Raw genomic sequence first — 17,720 nt, 5'->3', positions numbered from 1 at the left:
TAAGGGTGATGCCTGAGGAGAAAATGAAATTCTAAACATGCGATCAGAAACTTCCGTACGTAGAAGTCGCGCTGTTTAGGGGCAAAGAGCAAATCTAAGTGGGAGAGTTTACGCGTGCGACATTAACGATAACTACACAATTCATCTATAAACACTGAGTGATGAATCGTGCTAGGGGATTCCTAGGAAGAAGTAACGATAGATTCATAGATTTTTAAGTGGCAAAAAAGGGGAGGGAAAAAAATTGATCACGGCAGGATTCGAACCTGCGATCTTCTGATTCGTAGTCAGACGCCTTGCCATTGGGCCACGTGACCATTTCAATTTCTTCATAAGATTTTTGCTTACTTTTGCCTTTATATATCGATTAAACGTCCCAAAATCTAGGCAACTCATGGCGTAGGATGTTAAGAAGACAACATACGAAAAGTTCGGTGTTATAGCCTCAAACTGCCTACGTGTAGCTAATAGAACGGTTGCTTGGAATTAAGAACTTGATGTCTTAAAGCTCTATCCCTGAACATACGACTAACGATCCTCAAGGCCTGCAGAAGTAAATTCAAAAGCTTACATAAACATCTAGCGTTGTCTCTAGGTTCCTACAACTTTACGATACGTCTGCTTTAACTGACATGAATGTACCCAAACTTAAGTAGTTGAGGTTGCGCACAAAAGGCCGATTCAAGTCCGCGGTTGTTTTAAAAGGGTTATCGAGACATAACAAGGACGCCTGATTTACGAACTCAGACGTTGAACTCTTAGACATTCCAACCTGTATATCGAGTATAAGCCGTTTACGCTCCTGATACAAACTTGACAATAATAAGTCTGGCGAAGTCTTCTGTTTCTTGAACATGTATCGCCACGTTTTTACAATTAGCTAGCTGCCAAGCATCCCTCATCACAGCCGTGCAACATATTTAGCTCGGCGTCTTCCCGGCTAGGCATCTACACTTTCCGGTGAACATTTGAAGATGGCAACTACAACGCCTGCTATTCGCCTTTTCCAGGCGACTACATTCGCTTCTTGGACATAGAACCATACTCCTCATCGTCCTGAAAATACATATATTGTGACTTCGCTTGTCCATTTTCCTCCACTAACAAATCCCACCACTGAATTCTCACTTCCAGCCACAGTACATTAACATAGCATGGCCGCCCACCCAGTACACGCCTCCCTTCCTCTATTCGCGCAATTCGCATCCGAGGACTTCGTAATCGGCGGCGGGGTCGCCATTTTCCACATCGCGAGCGGCAGTGTCGTCATCTGCAGCGCCGAGGACCGAAAGGGAAGGACGTATTATTTCCTCCCAAAGGGACGGCGGGATGCAGGAGAGGAGAGCGGCAGAGGTGCGGAAAGGGAGGGGTATGAGGAGGTATGTCGAGGGAGAACTTGGAATTCACATCTTGGGGAAAGGATGATTTGGATGGGATAGCAAAGAAGCGTGCTTACACACTCGCTCAGTCCGGCTACCGCAACCGCCTCCTCCCCCTGCCAATCCGACACCACCAGCCGCAAGCGCATCCGCGCACCGAGGCGCCTGCCCTAACGGCCGAGCCAGTGTGGATGCAACTCATGCCCGTGAGCCGCTATCAGTATGTTTTATACTGGTACATCGCTGAGACGCTCCCGCCGTCCCTTGAGGAGGAACTCGACGCCCAAGCTGGAGAAGCATACAAACCTCCTCCACCGTTTCCTAAAGATCTCACGTTGAGGGAGAGGATAAAGATGGAGCCAGAGGGGTATGAGCCACGGCATCACGAGGGGACCGGGGTTGATGAGGAGGAGAAGGCTTATAAAAGCTACTTGGTGCCGGTGGAGGAGGCGGTGATGAAGTTGGGCGGGAGAGGGGTTCTGGTAGATGTGGTGTTGAGAGGGTGGAAGGGGATTCAGGAACGGATGAGGTTGGAGGAGGAGGAATGGGTGGATGAGGATGGGAAGGGTGTAGTGGATTGAGCGGGGAATGGGAATAGGTTCGGGAAGAGTAGAAAGATGCGACCTATGATTGCGGTGCTTGTCTTGAGAGAGGCACCCTGGCTGGATCTGGGAATACATGCGACCTTGGACATTGATGCTGGGTCACCGCAGAGCCGCACGTCATGGAGGAGGATGAAGACCTCCCAAACATTACAACCCGACGTCACACACTAGTCAACAATCCCAGTTTACAGTATAGCCAGCAGAATCTCAGCCCAACACGTCGAAATGGTCAAGCACCTCCCAAGTGCCGCCGTCTCGACTCTCAACCCAGATCCAGGCCTACCTTCGGCACATACCACAGTACTCTGGTTCGGTGCATACCAACTACCGGCAGATTCATCTACTCTGTCCGAGTTTGGGCCGCCTAAACTCGTCATGGTGACTGCATCCATGAGCCAGGAGAGTGAACGTTCCGTTTCTGGAAGGATTCTTGAGGGTGAGATGTGTGCGGGGGGTCTGGAGCGGTCTATGGCCTAGGTCGCTTTTACAAGTATGTTTCTGTGGCAGCTACTGTTGATGCATTTGACCAGACGATTGTTGCCAAGGAGTACACAGTACACCACACCACATGTCAATCATCAACTAGTATGACAGTGACCACCGTTCCCCTCCAGGGCTCCTAGACTTTCATCTCTCCCGCAGCAGCGTCAGCGCCACTTCTCAACCATGTCATCAAGGTCACAGTACTCCGTAGATCTACACAAAACGCACATCCCCATCCTGCTTCCATCTCCCCATATATTACCGCCTCATGCACGACCGTTTCTCATCCCTCCCACGTGCCACGCCACAACAACGTCGTTCCATATACCCATCAATATCCCGCAGATTAACCCCACAAACCTTCTACTGTGTATGTAAGAATCTCCTCCAGCGCGTGCACGCAGCGCCGCACAGTCCCCTCGGTACCACACTTTCACGCCTGCGGGCTGTGACCTAAGTGCCAGCGCATTATTGTATGTACTTTCGTAAATTGATCGGGTTATTTTGCTTCCTTTTTCGGGTTTATTGATATGTGTGGGTGAGGAGGGTTTGACCTGGTATTTGTATATGTACCCCAGACTTAGCATGCATGTTACCAGCTTCCCATGGCGGGGGGGGGGCCTTGGGGATTCTGTGATATACCCATGTCTGTCTACGGTCTGTCTGGATAGCGGGTAAAAGCAGCGCTGCGCTGTGCATACACCGGACCAGGGTGCAAAGCCAGAAGCCAGAAGCGAGAAAGGATTTCTTGGAAACTTGCAACTTCTTACATGCTACCGTCACCACCCGTGCTGGCAGGAATGACAAATCTTTGACTACTCCTCCGACTTCAAAGAGCCTAAAACGGTAAATGGTTATCACGTTTTTCTTGATTTACGAACGTTGAGGAGGGGAATTAGAGAAGACGCACGTGGACGGCTTTGATGTGCGAGTGATGAGGTGGTTTTGACATCAGAGGTAGAGTGGTTGGGGATCTGAAGATGAAACTGCATGTGGGGTTGGTGCTCGTATGTTGGCTAGATCTACTTGCGGAAAGCTTGCATGCGGTAGCTAAAGGTTCCTAGACGTTCCCCTAGCACGATCTCGTCGAGACGCGCGACGGTGCTCGCAAATGATTCGTTTCTACGGACCGTCTCTCGATCAAACTAGCTAACCATAGGGATAGACTACTGTGTACTACCTAGGTACGGAATACTCCGTACTGTGTACTAACATCAACGCTAAAAGAAGCTAAACAGCATTCCCGAGATATAGCAGGAAGATAACGGTGTTCTAGACCTCGACTCGAGGTACTACTCGGTACGGAGTAGTACGGTATATTCCGTTACTCTTGCACTACCATGTTTCCAAGATCACACATGTGCCATCTTCTCGCCAAACAAACAATCCGTTCGAAGACGTCGAAGACAAACCGCGACGAACACACGGCTAAAAGCATGCCCCTTCCATGCCCTTCCACCATCATCCATCCACCATCGCGCCACTGATCTCCCACATCCCCGTCCCTTGCTCCTGCCGCTCCCTCTCTCCCTCTGTGTGTGCATCTGATAGCCTATTCATCAGCCTCCTTGCGAACGGCAATATGACCCGCTGTCTGTGATTGGTGCGGTTGCTGTGAATCTGCTTGGTACTGTGTACGATGAGCTCGAGTATAGGTATAACGCAGCTATTATAGATAAGATTGGTGTGTTATAGGTTATCGTACACAGTACATTGGCTGTTCGTCTTGCGGGCACGGAGTGTCTCCCGGCCTTCGACATGTGAGACTGCTGTCAAGGGAGTAAGTAGATACGTGGGGAGAGGCGTTATACGTGGTCTGCATCGTAGCTTGGAGAGGTAGGAACGCTGGGGGCCAACCAGATACGGGTCCTACTTACTCTGCGAATTTGGTACGGGAATGCAAGCGGGGAAGGGGAAGGAGAATAAGACTTCTTAAGCTTTTAAGCTTTTGGAGTGTGTGCTTTGCTGCTCCGTTTCCCATCCATACGTGTAGCGATTAGTAGGTATAGATGGGGACTCGATGTGAGGAAGTGCAATGGCGAATACAGTTCATGGCTCTGTGATGAATGCTGCGATTAGAACGGTGATCAAAGCGGCAACGGCCAGGACACACACAAATGCCCTACTGCAGTGAGAAGATACATCGTAGCATAAACCTACATAGCACTACACACACACAGTAACTTTTTCCCGCAAGTGCCGGTCCGGCGTGTAGACACCAAACGTCGACGCCAAAAACTCCATTTCATAATCAGAAGAGATCAAACAGCGAAGAAGAACGAGATGGATATATTCTCGCCACCTGTCTGTCTTCCCCTTTTCGCGGCCCCCACAGATAACCCGTCCGAAACCAAATGCGTGGCCAGTGTAGGCCAAGCAAGGTGAGAATGATGTACAAGAAGAGAAGGAGTGACACAACGACCCCCAAGAAAGGAAAGACGAGCGGCGGGATCAAGCAGGAGGACAGGCACGTAAGTATCAGCGGCAACGAGATTGAGAAAGGTGGACGAAAACAGGAACGTCTACCACGAGAACGACTCCTCGCGAAAATCGACGTTCCATTGCTCTTCCCTATTCCTCACCGCGCGCCTGATGTCGTCCGCCAACGAGCCCGTCCCGCACACACTAACACACGCCGCACCGATCGACTCCTGCATCTCCTGGTCAATCAGGGCCTGCACCTTCGGCTTGCCGGGATACATCTGCACGCTGGCGCTGGGAGAATGCACTTCATTCGTGTTCCTGGGTCTCGTCACGAACAGCAGAATCTTCAGGATCTCGCGACGACGCGGCATGTTGAGGATCTGCATCATCCATTCGCGGATCCACTCGAGGTGCTCAGGCGACTGGATGATCCAGACGAGGGTGAGACGGCGCGTTGCGGTGGTGCCGTTGGCATAGGCGGCGACGATGTCACGCACGTGCGGGACTTGGTGCGTGATGCCTATGCCAGCAGCCCATAGCATGACGGTACCGTACGAGGAGAAGGTTTCGCCACCTGGAGTTATGATGTTAGAACAGGGTTGGAGATAATATAGCGGGTAGGGCAGGGGATAGGGCAATTTAATGTGGATATTGATCAAGGCGAATCTGGTAATCTGGGGAAAGCTGCCATGTGCGCTCGGCACTTACCATAGGGACCCTCCACCCATGCCTTAGCGGTGAATTTGCCGGTAGCAGAGCGATCGGCCTTCTTGTAAAGCTTGTCTGTGAAACCGGTTCTGCGTCGCACGATGAAAGACATGCTCGTCTTCTGCAATCCCAGAATGTCTTGGCGGTTCATGGGCAAACCCTCGATTTTGGTGCCGGTGCCGGTCTCCTCCTCCTCGCTCCAGGCAAGCGAGAAGGGGTGATTGGTCCAATACCCGACCGACGGTATGAAGAGGTATGCGTGTTGACCAGGGCGGAATTTCCAGGGGCGGGCCATGCGCACTGTAACGCGGAGGGCATCGCCTGGGAGGACCTCCACGACGGCCTTTGTGCCACCGTTGCCGCCATTCCGCAAGACGAGGCGGACGAGGCGGATAGTACGCTCAAAAGCCCACACGGCGGCAACGCCGTACAGCATGAGCAGCTGGGGCCTACCCTTGAGGTGGAACCACAAACCAACGACCGCGAGGAGGGCGCCTGCAAAATGGAAGTGCCAGAAGGTGTCGTAGAAGGCGTGCCTGATGGCCGAAGGCGAGTGCAAAAGCAGGAAAACGAATGCCACAACAGCCTGCTCGAGTTAGTTTATGCTTGAGCGCATAGTCTGCGTAACGCACAATGAAACCGGTCATGATGAACTCGCTATGAGTGATGGATGCCTTTACAGCTTCCCATCCCTCTGATCGACATTAGCGGTATTCTTGCAGCTCTGGACGCCTGACTTACTGGTGTGCACCTTGTTGGCCATCCATGCAGCAGCGTGAGCAACTGCTTCCAGGACAACGATCCGTCCGAACCATCGGTGGATCAGGTTCATTGTGTCAAATGAGATGCCGGTGAGGTTGATGATGGGATTGTTGCGTCCTGCCAGCAGGAAAAGGGGAATCATGTTGATGACCGCCATGATACCGGTGCGGGAGAGGATCTCCCCAGCGACGATGGAATAACCCTTGCTCAAGTCGATTCTCCACAAGCATAATCCGACGTTGGTGGCGAAGTATCCCACGAGGAGGAAGGTCTGCAGACGGCTTGGCAGGGTTCCAACATTGATAGCAGTCGACAGCTTGAACTCGCGGTGGTGGCGCGTCCTGAATAGGGGCGCATCCAGGCAGTTCTTCTTGAACCACGCGTACGTCGGTTGCGGCGCGGCAAAGTACCTCTGGGTGTCGTTGTTGAGGCATGCCACGGTCCGGATGTAGCGGACGAAGTGGAAGATGATCTGGTAGAGGGCAAAGACTCCGACGAAGGCCACCCAAATGTACCCAAGATAGTGCTGAACATCGACGTTCCTGAAGTCGGCGGGGGTGGGTCCTTCATGTCCTCCGTGACCACCGCCTCCTCCTCCTCCTCCTCCTCCACCACCACCACCAGCAGCAGCTCCTCCGTCTCTTCTTCCCAGGGCATTGGCAGACTCTTGAGCAAATGCCACCGAGGCAGACAGCGAGAGAAGAAATGCGTTGGTAAGCATAGCTTCACAACGGGACTAGAAGCGGCCTGGATGGTTGCAACGGATGAAGTGGCCGAGAGGATCTTCTTATGACCAAGGGTGAAGTGCTACGCTAGCCAGGCGACGCTTGACAAATATGTAGCGAGGTATCTGCCTTGACCAGCAAAAGACAGATGTGGCAAGGGCTAAAGCAGCCAACTGTGGTAGTCTTCCAAATAGGGGGGGCAGACGAGAGGACCAGGGTCGACGGTGGGTTGGACAGAGGTGAAGTGAGCAGCGCCCAGGCTCGCAAATGGAAGCGGTGGGGCGACGGGGGTTCAGATATGACTGAGGTGGAGGGCTGGGGATGGAGCAACAGCGGGTTTGGAAGTTGGAGTCGCCAGAATGGGCACGGAAATATGCAGTGCAAGCAAGGGGAGGGTTGTGGGATGCAGGTGACCTATGGAGAAAGAAGCAGTCCAAGGCAGGATAAAAGCAGCGCGGCTGGAAATGACCACCAGGGTTGGAGATTCCGGGAGACGAGGTTCGAATATAGGCGGGAAAGGAGCGACTTCGGGCGATGACGAGGGAGGATGAATAAAAGAGCGACAGCCCAGAGTGACGTCTGGAGCGAAAGACGAGAAGAGGGGAGAGGGAGAGAGAGGGGAAGAGAAGAGGGAGGGAGGGAAGAGAGGGGGGAGAGATAGCAAAGGAGGCTTATGGAAGGGCCGTTGAGGTTTGATCAGACTTCTCATCGTGGACATGGGGGGGACATGGGGGTTGGTGTTCCGTGAGCTAGCCACTTCGGGGTCATAATGCGCTCCCATTGGCTCAACTCTGTCCTGTGTTTCATCCTGGCCGGCGTGCTCTCCTCCCAATTTCCTGGTCTTGTGAAAGAGCTTGAGGAGTTGATGAAAGATGGCAAGTTTTCTCGTGGCCTCTGTATGCTCCCCTTTCGGCCATCTCTGGTCCCGTTTTCATGGAACACGCAGACGGCATGGCGCCAGCGACGACCAGAGGAGTCTCTTCACGCAATCGAGGATGGGAGCAGAGATACTCCGTACCCCCGGGAGATCCAACAAGCCACAGCCTCACCCCCTTGAACCAGGAATTTGCCGTCGCGGCCCCTCTCCGTCGTCGGCCGCCTGCCGTGGCTGCGGACGCGGACGCGGACCTGGAAACATGTCCTCATCACTTGGATTCCTGTCAATCCGCAACACTGAGCATGGACTCGAAACAACCACCGGCACACCATGTTGATGGCCCACTCTTATGCGACCAATTCTCTCCACGTGTGCTGGACGGAGCTGGATGACGCATCATCCTGCTGATACACAGGACAACGACTGGCCGACGGCTGCTGGTCTGTACTCGCATAAACAACCATCGTTTCTGCATTTTCCCCGGCACTTCGTACAATATCCTCCATGCCTCTCCTTCGATTTTTCTTGCGTCACCAGTCATCGTCCATCAATGTGGGGTTGGCGATCCTTCGGTGAAATCGTGACACCAGGCTGTAGGGAGAATAACATGCGAGAGATAACGGAACATGGCGTCGCGTCACCACTCCGTCGCAGGAGCCTACTCCCACTCTTCCAGCGAAAAAGGGAGGGGTACGGAGTAACGCAATGGAGAAACGGATGCCTCCGGACTCTCGTGGCGAAGTTGTTTCTGCGCGCAGACTGCCGACGTAGGATCGCGTAGGTTTCTCAAATGTCCACCTGCCCATGTTGGAGTCGTCAGAGGCTCACAGCTGCCAGAGTCGTCTTTGGCGATTGGAGATTTTAATAAATTATTAGCCTAACGTGCGTCTGCAGTGCACATGCATTGCAGCATCGGCTCCAGAATTGCCCTGCATATGATCCCACGATTATTTGAAATTCTGAAGTTCTCCAGAAGTCGGCCCTGTCGTGCAGCACCGTTTCTTATCAGATGGAAACCAGAAAACGAACATCCGCTGGTATCTACTGCACGGTCCCGTTGAGGAGGAGGGCGGATCAGATCGTTTCATGGCCGAGGCCGAGTTTCGCTGCGCCGGCCGGGTCGTGAAACGTGACCTTTCTGTGGCACTCGCGTCAGAGGCCTCCTGTCGTCGCCAGATGGGGTGGTGGTACACGAGGGTCATCAGCTAACCTTGTGCTATGTCGTATGCAGTGATCAGGACATCTCATCACTCAACGGCTCGTGGATGTGGCTTACGCCTCCTCGATCCATTTCTAGGCGTGGCTGATATCGTGGCTGAAGAGATCTAATCTGATGTGGCTTGCTCTAACGGTCCGTTTCGTACTAGCGCTTGCGCTGGTTCCTGGAGACACTTCCAATGTTTATCAACATTCAGCCTCAACACTGAATCCCATCCTTACCTTCGGCGTCAACACCGTACACAGCTCCAGGGCGACGCTCAACATTTTGGAGCAGAATTAATCCATCTCTTTTGGTAACATAATTTTCCTTGCATATCTACTCCATATGCATATGCCATGCGCACCACCGAGCAGCCATGGACCACATCCCGCTGCAACCGTCTGCTCCGTCCCATATCCTCCCGAATCGCGACTCTGAGGAAAGAGATTGAACTCCAGCAGACTGCGGGTGAGCCGCGCAAGCCCCCGAGCAACGCCTTGTATGCGGGCAATAACACCGGTCAGCCGCGTCCGCGCAAACCACAAAGTTTCGACCCAGAGTGGGTGCCGGCAGGAAAGGTCCCCAGCAAGCGGACATATGGACGAGGAAGTAGAAGGACGAATCCGCCGAGCGCACTCCCTACAGTGCAGGGAACCCAACCCGGCCAGATCGCCGCGACCCCCTTCATCGCTCGTTCGAGAATTCCCCTCCTTGACAGTCCCGACCTACACAATACTCCCCTGAGACGCAGAAGCAAAGGACCGCTGATCGCCAAGGTGCAGAAGATCAAAGACCTCAAAAAACAGGTGTCGCCCGACATTGGGAAGCTCATTGAAGGACTGTTGGACGCTTATGCAAAGCTGCTGGAGGCAACATGTCCGAGCGTACTGAAGAGCCGGACAGGCGCGAGGTCATTGATGAGCACATGCCTGCAGAACATGCCGCGATATATTGCTTTGGAAGAACATTTCGCTGAGCTGGACGCCGAGGAGGCCGATGAGGTCAGGGGCCGGGACCTGACCGATGAAATATATACCCACTTGGAGCAGACGTTCGCCGTTGGAGAGGGCTGGACGCACTTTAAGGAGATGGTACGCGCCCACGGGACATCGCTGATTTGCGACGCAATCGATGACGGTCTGCTGGGTCTGGACGTTCTTCACGCTGTTGTGGAGCTCTGCATGAAGGCTTCGGCATGGCAGGAGGCAGAGAGGTTTCTATGGACGTATCTTCCCCTGCTCAAACCACTGCCAACTCCTTCTACTTTGGACGCTGATCTCTTTGGTGATACGTCGGTGTACATGCATCTGGTGATGGCGTTGGTGAAGAGTACGGGCCGGAATGGATTCTTGTTTGATCTTCTGGAACACCTCATCTTCTACGACCTCCTGCCTTTGGAATGGCTGGCGTCTGGCCGGATGAAGCAAGTAGTATGGTGGCGACTGGAGCGGACATTGTCGAACGGAGACGAAAGGACTTTTGGACATGCGGTTCGTTTTCTGCAAACTGCGATACTGGCAACAATGGGTTTATCAGACGACACTATGACCCATGAGGACGTTGGATCCCTGCTGAAGCCGTCGGTGCGGCAGACTTTGCGCGATGCGCTGGATAACACGATCTCGAACATGCTCACGCTCCTGGCTAGTTCCGCTCTCGCTTGCAGGAATGACGATGAACAAGACAGCACAAGCCGGCGCCTCACCTGGGTGCTGGACTACATCGTCACCGGCCTGTTGGCACGGGATGAATTCCGAGCCAACCTGGAACTGCTCGATGCGACTGACCAGGACATGCAGACGTTTGCGCTGCGGGCTCTGTGGACCGTCAGTGCTTCGCTGATGGTACATCTCGGGGGCTGCTCCCTTGGTCCTGGTTTACATTATTTAGAAAGCGCAACCTTGCTGCATTCATTCCGTTGGATCATTCATCAATACTCCTGCTCCGACATAGACGTCCACTCCCTCCTCACAACGCTGCCACCATTCATCTCATCCATCGCACGCTTCGCAGGCAAGGTGCGCAAAACCGACGGGTTCGACCATCTACATGATTTAATCACCGCCCTGCTCTCCCACTCCTCAATCCGACTCCCGCACAAGCTGTGGAATGTGCAACGCTTGGCGCTGGAAACCTGTCAGGAGTTTGCGCAGAGCTCGAATGATAGCGCACATTTTGCATACGCGCGGCAGGTGGAGGGGTTGATGAGTAAGATGGGGAAAGTTATGCTGGTGCAGTCGCCGGGGAAGAATGACAGCCCTGAGGCGAGGAGGGGGTGGAGACTGGAAGAAGGGATTGGGGAGTGGGTTGCTTGCACGCCTTTCGCTAAGAAGGATGATAGATCTGGCAGAAGACAATGTCGAGGAGCTAGGGATGGGCGAACGCATCTGCCGTCGCCTGCGTCTTCGGTTTCTACCCAGAGCGGTGAGGGCGTGGATGAGGATGCTCGAATGCGTGGACGGACGGCGAAAAGGTTTACTACTACAAACAGCAAGCGCCCACGCGCCTCGTCACCGACGGTCGTGATCCCGTATAAGAAGGTATGTCTGACGCCGGATAGTGCTGCTTCTTCGTCCTCGCGTCACGACCCCCTTATCTCGTATTCCGGTACGTCTGAGCAGCACTCACCTGTGTCCGGCAATGACAAGGGGCTTCGTCGGTCAGGACGAACCAAGACTCAGAGGAAGGAAGGGGAGTCGAGATCCTCGCATCATTCCCTGCGGAAAGTGGCACCGAAAAACTACGCTGAGGCAGGGGAGGAAGAGGACCATGATGGCGGAGAAGTCGGGCCTCAATCTGGATCTGAGTCTAATGTCCAGCATGCCGGCGCCGCCACCGACGCAGAGGAGAGCGATAACGATGAGTTGGGCAAGACTCCCGCCCGCCTGCAACGAAGTACCGGCACGGCGGCGAAACGCGGGCCTACGAGGAGAGCCGGTACGACGCAGCTGCCATGTGTGAAGAAGGGAACTGAGACGCGGAGACGGAGATCCACGAGGTTGAGAACTTGGTCGCTGCTGGTTGCTAAAAAGCACTTTGAGGAGAGTGAGAGCGAGGATGAGTTAAGATTTTGCTAAGGGCGGTCGCGGGGGCATGGCTTGCTTGGTAGGCTGGTGGAGTACGGTGTCTTTGGTATACCCACGTGTGAATAAGTTGCATGTTAGTGTATTCTTCTGGTATGGTATTTGTTGGGTGGGTGTACTTGGATATCTTCAAGATCAATGTGCAGAATATTTGCGAATTTTTAATGTTATTATTTGTTGGAGATAAGATACTCAGCGATTTTCATGTCCTCGTTGCAGTTCGCGGACCAGAATTCTGGGCTCAGGCTGGTGAGACTAACTTAGTGGACCAGACTCCGATATAGCGAAGGATGTTGAAGCAGCAGTTAATGTGGCTCGAACGGCTTTCCCACTTGGATAGCGGCGCCAAATCCCAGACCACGGCTTCTTTGGACAGTCTGCTGGGCAGAGTATTAGTAGTCAAAGATGTAACCTTCTCGAAGATCGGGGTAACTCCAACCCTCCATTTGCAGGCTTTTAGCATTTGAGACGCCATGAGTGCAGACCGATGTCTTTCGGCTGGTTTCCGTATACTGGGCATACATTGCCCCGTTGATAAAGTACAGAACATTTCGGGCCATCATCACTGCACCAGCGCTGATCGGGATGGTGCGTTTCCATCAACAGACCAAGACCTTGCGGTGTCGCAAATTGTTTTTCAAACAGGAGAATCCATTCTATGTGAATAAGACGCTTGGTGAACGCGCAGATCGTCCGAACGCCTCTACGCGTCGAACCTGCAGTACGCCGCGAGCCTAGACTCGGATTCTTCAAAGGCGTTAACGCGAGGTATTAGGCTAGTCCAGAGCTGGATACTTCCCAGGCGGCTTAATTTTTCTAGTCCGCCGTAGGGGTGGATAATTCTTGCATGTGTCTTTAAAAGTCCTTTTGCTCTTGTGGATTCTCCGTTGCCCTTGCTCTCAGAGGGAATTACTGAAGTGTTTATGGCGTTGGAGTTGCCTATTTTGCAGAACGTCTAGTCATCTTTCGCCCGTAGGAGGTACCGCATAGGGCTTCGAGGAAGCTATTACAATTAGTTTACAATGCACACTTTGATAGATTGAACAAAAGAAAATTTTTGATTGGAAAGTAATACTGTTCTCACCTTGCGAACGACTAGGTGTTTCGATAAGGTTAATTAGGCGTACATTCTAAGAGCTAGCGACATTTTGAGATTGTAAAGTGCGTAGAAGAGGAGAAAGTCCAAAGTAGGGAAGGGGGAACATGTAATCTAGCACTGAATAGGTGGTAAAGTTAAGTCTCTCGCGTATCGCGGAGATCTTAACGGTGAGAGAAAGCGGTTCTATGCAGAAGTCAAGGAAATGTTCGCCATACGCCGCAAGTGAGACTCTCCCACCTTTTGCTGCCACGACGATATAGCGCTGCTGTTGAATGGTTGCGGTATGTACTTGAGAATTCCAACAGAAATAACAGGCTGCGGTGGGCTTAAAATCTCAATGTACCTGTGATCTAACAAAGTACGAAATATCCAACGGCTGTTGCTTCAGTAGCGGGCGCATACACGGATGAGTTTCCCTAGTCCAATCAAGCTTGATTCCGCCAACGCCTTAGAGTCTAAGTGATAGAATGTCCGTGGCTCGTTGGGATTGCAAAGTTTCATTGTATGGAAAAGTGGGAGCAAGGGAAGGAGGTTCTCGTGGGTCGGCATTTCGAACACTCTCCATTGCAGTGCAGGAGGGAGAACTGAGTTTCTTTTGTTAAAGGTAGTGGATGAGCGAAAGACGATGTCCCTCACTCTAGTAGAGAGTTCGTTCTACAACCGTCTATATAGAGTAGGAGAAAGAGTTAGCGTTTGCGAGGAAGGAGTGTGTTGTTTCACACAGGCGCTCCGAGCTGATGCGCGAAGCTAGTCTGCATCACGAACTTCATACTCGGTACACAGATGGTTGGATGCCTTAGTGTCCGAGGCAGGGACTTGGTGAAAAGGCAACGTTTGGATGTAACTGAAAAGGCCTTTCTATGACTATTGCATCAACTAACCAGTGGGAGAAGTCATTCGCGATGGGGAACCTGAGGAGATGACTACGCTCTTACGTGAACGTTCTCAGCCACATCGCTGCACGGTCAAGACTTCGGATCACTATGGACGTCCTTCTCAGGACCTAGATCGTACATTTATCAGGAATCCAAGACAGGCTCCTCTGACCCTTGAAGCTACTGTGTGATAGAGAGGTGCCATTTGTTCACTCAGTCCAACGGTGCGGAGCAAACATCATTGACCCATCCTACTCTCCTGTTTTGGAATTTGAAACTTCCGGTTCTTGCTTGCTCTCTGGTGTGTGAGTCAACGCCCTCAAATCCACCGCACCAGACAGAATCCAAGGGCGAAAGGGCTAGACAACAACACATGCAGAGCCGCTCCGCAGACGTGGCAAACATGCAGATTGTTTACTTGTACACGTCTAGGCCATACAGGCAAATCACTGATGCAATAGATCGGCCAAGCAGGTGCCGGCAACGCCTCTCCCGCCTGCTCGAAGTACACAATAAGTACCGCATACGTAGGAGTATTCTGTTGTTGTCGTGCTGGTACCCCGCCATACCCCTCCACACCCCTCCACGGCCCATATTGTGATGATCCGAGTGAAATCGAGGTCTGTTGTGAATGAACTCGGCTCAGCCACAGCTAAACTCGTCGACCAAGAAAAGGCCAAAAGAGAGCCTCTTCATGAAGCCGAAGTTGTACTGTGTAGCAAGGCACATGCATCCTCAGTGTTGTTGCGGCGGTGTGTGCCCCGCTACCCAGCGGTTCCGCATGGATCATAGTCCAAGACAGGGCCTAGTGGCAAAGTCAGCAGCCAATGACAGCCTGGCAGCTCTTCGCCTCTGCGCAGAAATTTTGCTTGGTGCCCGACCGATTTGGCGCTGATCCTTACTAAGCCACAGACCCCGCCTCGAGATTTTGCAATAAAAGCCCACCTTCTCCCCGCCCCTCCCATAGACGCTGTCTGCCCACACCGATTGAACACAAGCTTCATCATCTGGTGTGTCATTCTGCTCCTCATCATCAGTACCATTCTAACCGTCTGGCAGGGAAATCTTTCAACTTACTTCAACTCCTACTTCCACGCAAATCCGACACCATGGGGTGAGTCCACGTCTGGCCTCGCTGGTTTCAGCGAGCAGAACCTGCGGAACCATCAGAACAACGGTCTAACACTTGTTCGCAGTAAGGAAAAGACTCATATCAACGTCGTCGTCATCGGCCACGTCGACTCTGGCAAGTCGACGACCACTGGACGTAAGCTTCCCCTCCTTCGATCGCCTGCGGGACACAGTCAGCTCACACTGGGATACAGACTTGATCTACAAGTGCGGTGGTATTGACAAGCGTACCATCGAGAAGTTCGAGAAGGTATGTGTCTACTTTTCTTTCATCGACCGTGGTGGCCTCTGGCGGTTCCTTTGCTGCTCTCAGCCAAAATTTGGCTTATCGCACCGAGGGGCAATTTGGATGGTGGGGTGTGCGAACTTTTAGGCGCTAAACCCGATTCGGCGACCTCCCATCAGCATCACCATCACCATCCGTTTTGCAGCCCACTGCCACTGCCTTGCCGCTGGTCGTGTTACAGCTCTTTTCTCTTCTGTACATTCGCTAACAATCCCTAAGGAAGCCGCCGAACTTGGCAAGGGTTCCTTCAAGTATGCCTGGGTGCTTGACAAGCTGAAGGCCGAGCGTGAGCGTGGTATCACCATCGATATCGCCCTCTGGAAGTTCGAGACCCCGAAGTATTACGTGACTGTAATCGACGCTCCTGGTCACCGTGACTTCATCAAGAACATGATTACTGGTACCTCCCAGGCCGATTGCGCCATCCTCATCATTGCCGCCGGTACTGGTGAGTTCGAGGCCGGTATCTCCAAGGATGGCCAGACCCGTGAGCACGCCCTGCTTGCGTACACCCTCGGTGTCAAGCAGCTCATTGTCGCCATCAACAAGATGGACACCACCAAGTGGTCCGAGGACCGCTACAACGAGATCATCAAGGAGACGTCCAACTTCATCAAGAAGGTTGGCTACAATCCCAAGCACGTCCCCTTCGTCCCCATCTCCGGCTTCAACGGCGACAACATGATTGAGCCTTCCACCAACTGCCCCTGGTACAAGGGCTGGGAGAAGGAGACCAAGGCCAAGGCCACTGGCAAGACCCTCCTCGAGGCCATCGACGCCATTGATCCCCCTAGCCGTCCCTCCGACAAGCCCCTCCGCCTTCCCCTCCAGGATGTGTACAAGATTGGCGGTATTGGCACGGTCCCCGTCGGTCGTGTCGAGACCGGTACCATCAAGGCCGGTATGGTCGTCACCTTCGCCCCCGCTGGTGTCACCACCGAAGTCAAGTCCGTCGAGATGCACCACGAGCAGCTTGCTGAGGGTGTTCCCGGTGACAACGTTGGCTTCAACGTGAAGAACGTCTCCGTCAAGGAGATCCGTCGTGGCAACGTTGCTGGTGACAGCAAGAACGACCCCCCCAAGGGTGCTGAGTCCTTCAACGCCCAGGTCATCGTTCTCAACCACCCCGGCCAGGTCGGTGCTGGTTACGCTCCCGTCCTTGACTGCCACACCGCCCACATTGCTTGCAAGTTCGCCGAGCTCCTTGAGAAGATCGACCGCCGTACCGGTAAGTCGGTCGAGAACTCTCCCAAGTTCATCAAGTCCGGTGATGCCGCCATCGTCAAGATGATTCCCTCCAAGCCTATGTGCGTTGAGGCCTTCACTGAGTATCCTCCTCTTGGTCGTTTCGCCGTCCGTGACATGGTAAGTTGAGCGACTCCCGTCGTCAATGATGTTATACTGACATGCCCCAGCGTCAAACTGTCGCCGTCGGTGTCATCAAGTCCGTCGTCAAGTCCGACAAGGGTGCCGGCAAGGTCACCAAGGCCGCCCAGAAGGCCTCCAAGAAATAAGCGATCGATTCTTTCCTGGTTGGTTTCTCTTTCCCAAAAAGCCTCAGGTCCACAGGGTCTGGGGAGGAGGGGGCTTTTGGTAAAGCCGCGGTGTATTAATGCCATTGATGCATGACCGTCTTGGGTGGGTGTCCTGGCGTCGTCCGTCCATAGACTTCATAACGATCTCGATGAAATGAAATTTATGGTGGGCTATGACTTATATTTTTGACCCTTGCATGCTTGTGACGGTGTTGTGTTTTCTGATGGCTTCGCAACCTAGGTATGTTCGTAGGTTGTCCGCCTAGTTGCTGTGCCAGTGTGCCCCATTGGGAAGACTTGTTGCTTCGTCGCCATGTCGCCGTGTGCACCCATGTCACAAGTGTGCCTACACAAAAATGAATACTGTGTATACCTAGGTTATTGCTGCAGAATGTGCAACAGGCGGTTACAAGAACGCCCCCGTACGCTTGCCATCCCTAGACTAATCACCGTAACTCCCCGAACTTCCGTTGCTCAGCTGCCTACGCCTGCATCCTGCCCGGATGTCAAAATTCCTCGTGATCCCCAGTTATCCACTTACACCCCT

General features: G+C 53.0%; 5 protein-coding genes and 1 non-coding gene across 6 annotated transcripts; 3 read left to right on the top strand and 3 right to left on the bottom strand.

The window, feature by feature from the left end:
* Positions 1–245: 245 nt before the first annotated feature.
* Positions 246–317, bottom strand: EI97DRAFT_t66. The gene has a single exon. It is a non-coding gene; the product is annotated as a tRNA-Arg (tRNA).
* An 837-nt stretch (positions 318–1,154) lies between these two features.
* Positions 1,155–1,960, top strand: EI97DRAFT_379263 (uncharacterized protein; the record flags this gene model as incomplete). Its single annotated transcript, XM_033795702.1, has 2 exons — positions 1,155–1,379; positions 1,469–1,960. 2 exons carry the CDS (start codon positions 1,155–1,157, stop codon positions 1,958–1,960), a joined length of 717 nt encoding a protein of 238 aa, XP_033652989.1.
* A 3,029-nt stretch (positions 1,961–4,989) lies between these two features.
* EI97DRAFT_379246 (uncharacterized protein) lies at positions 4,990–7,082 on the bottom strand (the record flags this gene model as incomplete). The annotated part of the gene is made up of 4 exons (XM_033795701.1): positions 4,990–5,465; positions 5,600–6,188; positions 6,232–6,293; positions 6,341–7,082. The coding sequence occupies 4 exons, from the start codon at positions 7,080–7,082 to the stop codon at positions 4,990–4,992; spliced, it is 1,869 nt and encodes a 622-aa protein (XP_033652988.1).
* Positions 7,083–7,198: 116 nt separating this feature from the next.
* EI97DRAFT_75143 (uncharacterized protein) lies at positions 7,199–8,089 on the bottom strand. Its single transcript, XM_033803049.1, has one exon. The coding sequence runs from the start codon at positions 7,865–7,867 to the stop codon at positions 7,379–7,381; it is 489 nt and encodes a 162-aa protein (XP_033652987.1). The 5' UTR covers positions 7,868–8,089; the 3' UTR covers positions 7,199–7,378.
* A 1,305-nt stretch (positions 8,090–9,394) lies between these two features.
* Positions 9,395–12,375, top strand: EI97DRAFT_434289 (uncharacterized protein). The gene has a single exon (XM_033798599.1). It carries the CDS (start codon positions 9,521–9,523, stop codon positions 12,239–12,241), a length of 2,721 nt encoding a protein of 906 aa, XP_033652986.1. The 5' UTR covers positions 9,395–9,520; the 3' UTR covers positions 12,242–12,375.
* Positions 12,376–15,145: 2,770 nt separating this feature from the next.
* On the top strand, positions 15,146–17,216 carry EI97DRAFT_434288 (translation elongation factor 1-alpha). Its single transcript, XM_033798598.1, has 6 exons — positions 15,146–15,231; positions 15,281–15,335; positions 15,418–15,488; positions 15,547–15,602; positions 15,858–17,003; positions 17,054–17,216. The coding sequence occupies exons 2-6, from the start codon at positions 15,331–15,333 to the stop codon at positions 17,150–17,152; spliced, it is 1,377 nt and encodes a 458-aa protein (XP_033652985.1). The 5' UTR covers positions 15,146–15,231; positions 15,281–15,330; the 3' UTR covers positions 17,153–17,216.
* Positions 17,217–17,720: the final 504 nt, after the last annotated feature.

The sequence above is a fragment of the Westerdykella ornata genome, assembly GCF_010094085.1.
Source record: "Westerdykella ornata strain CBS 379.55 unplaced genomic scaffold EI97scaffold_14, whole genome shotgun sequence".
NCBI classification, from domain to species: domain Eukaryota; kingdom Fungi; phylum Ascomycota; class Dothideomycetes; order Pleosporales; family Sporormiaceae; genus Westerdykella; species Westerdykella ornata.
This window is presented reverse-complemented; position numbering and strand designations above follow the sequence as displayed.

Excerpts from the sequence above, each read along its gene's own strand:
- EI97DRAFT_434289 (XM_033798599.1), top strand. The coding sequence starts at position 9,521 with ATGCGCACCACCGAGCAGCCATGGACCACATCCCGCTGCAACCGTCTG.
- EI97DRAFT_75143 (XM_033803049.1), bottom strand. The coding sequence starts at position 7,867 with ATGGGAGCGCATTATGACCCCGAAGTGGCTAGCTCACGGAACACCAAC.
- EI97DRAFT_434288 (XM_033798598.1), top strand. Across the intron at positions 15,489-15,546 it reads CAAGTCGACGACCACTGGAC|ACTTGATCTACAAGTGCGGT; the intron begins GTAAGCTTCCCC and ends ACTGGGATACAG. Across the intron at positions 15,603-15,857 it reads CCATCGAGAAGTTCGAGAAG|GAAGCCGCCGAACTTGGCAA; the intron begins GTATGTGTCTAC and ends ACAATCCCTAAG.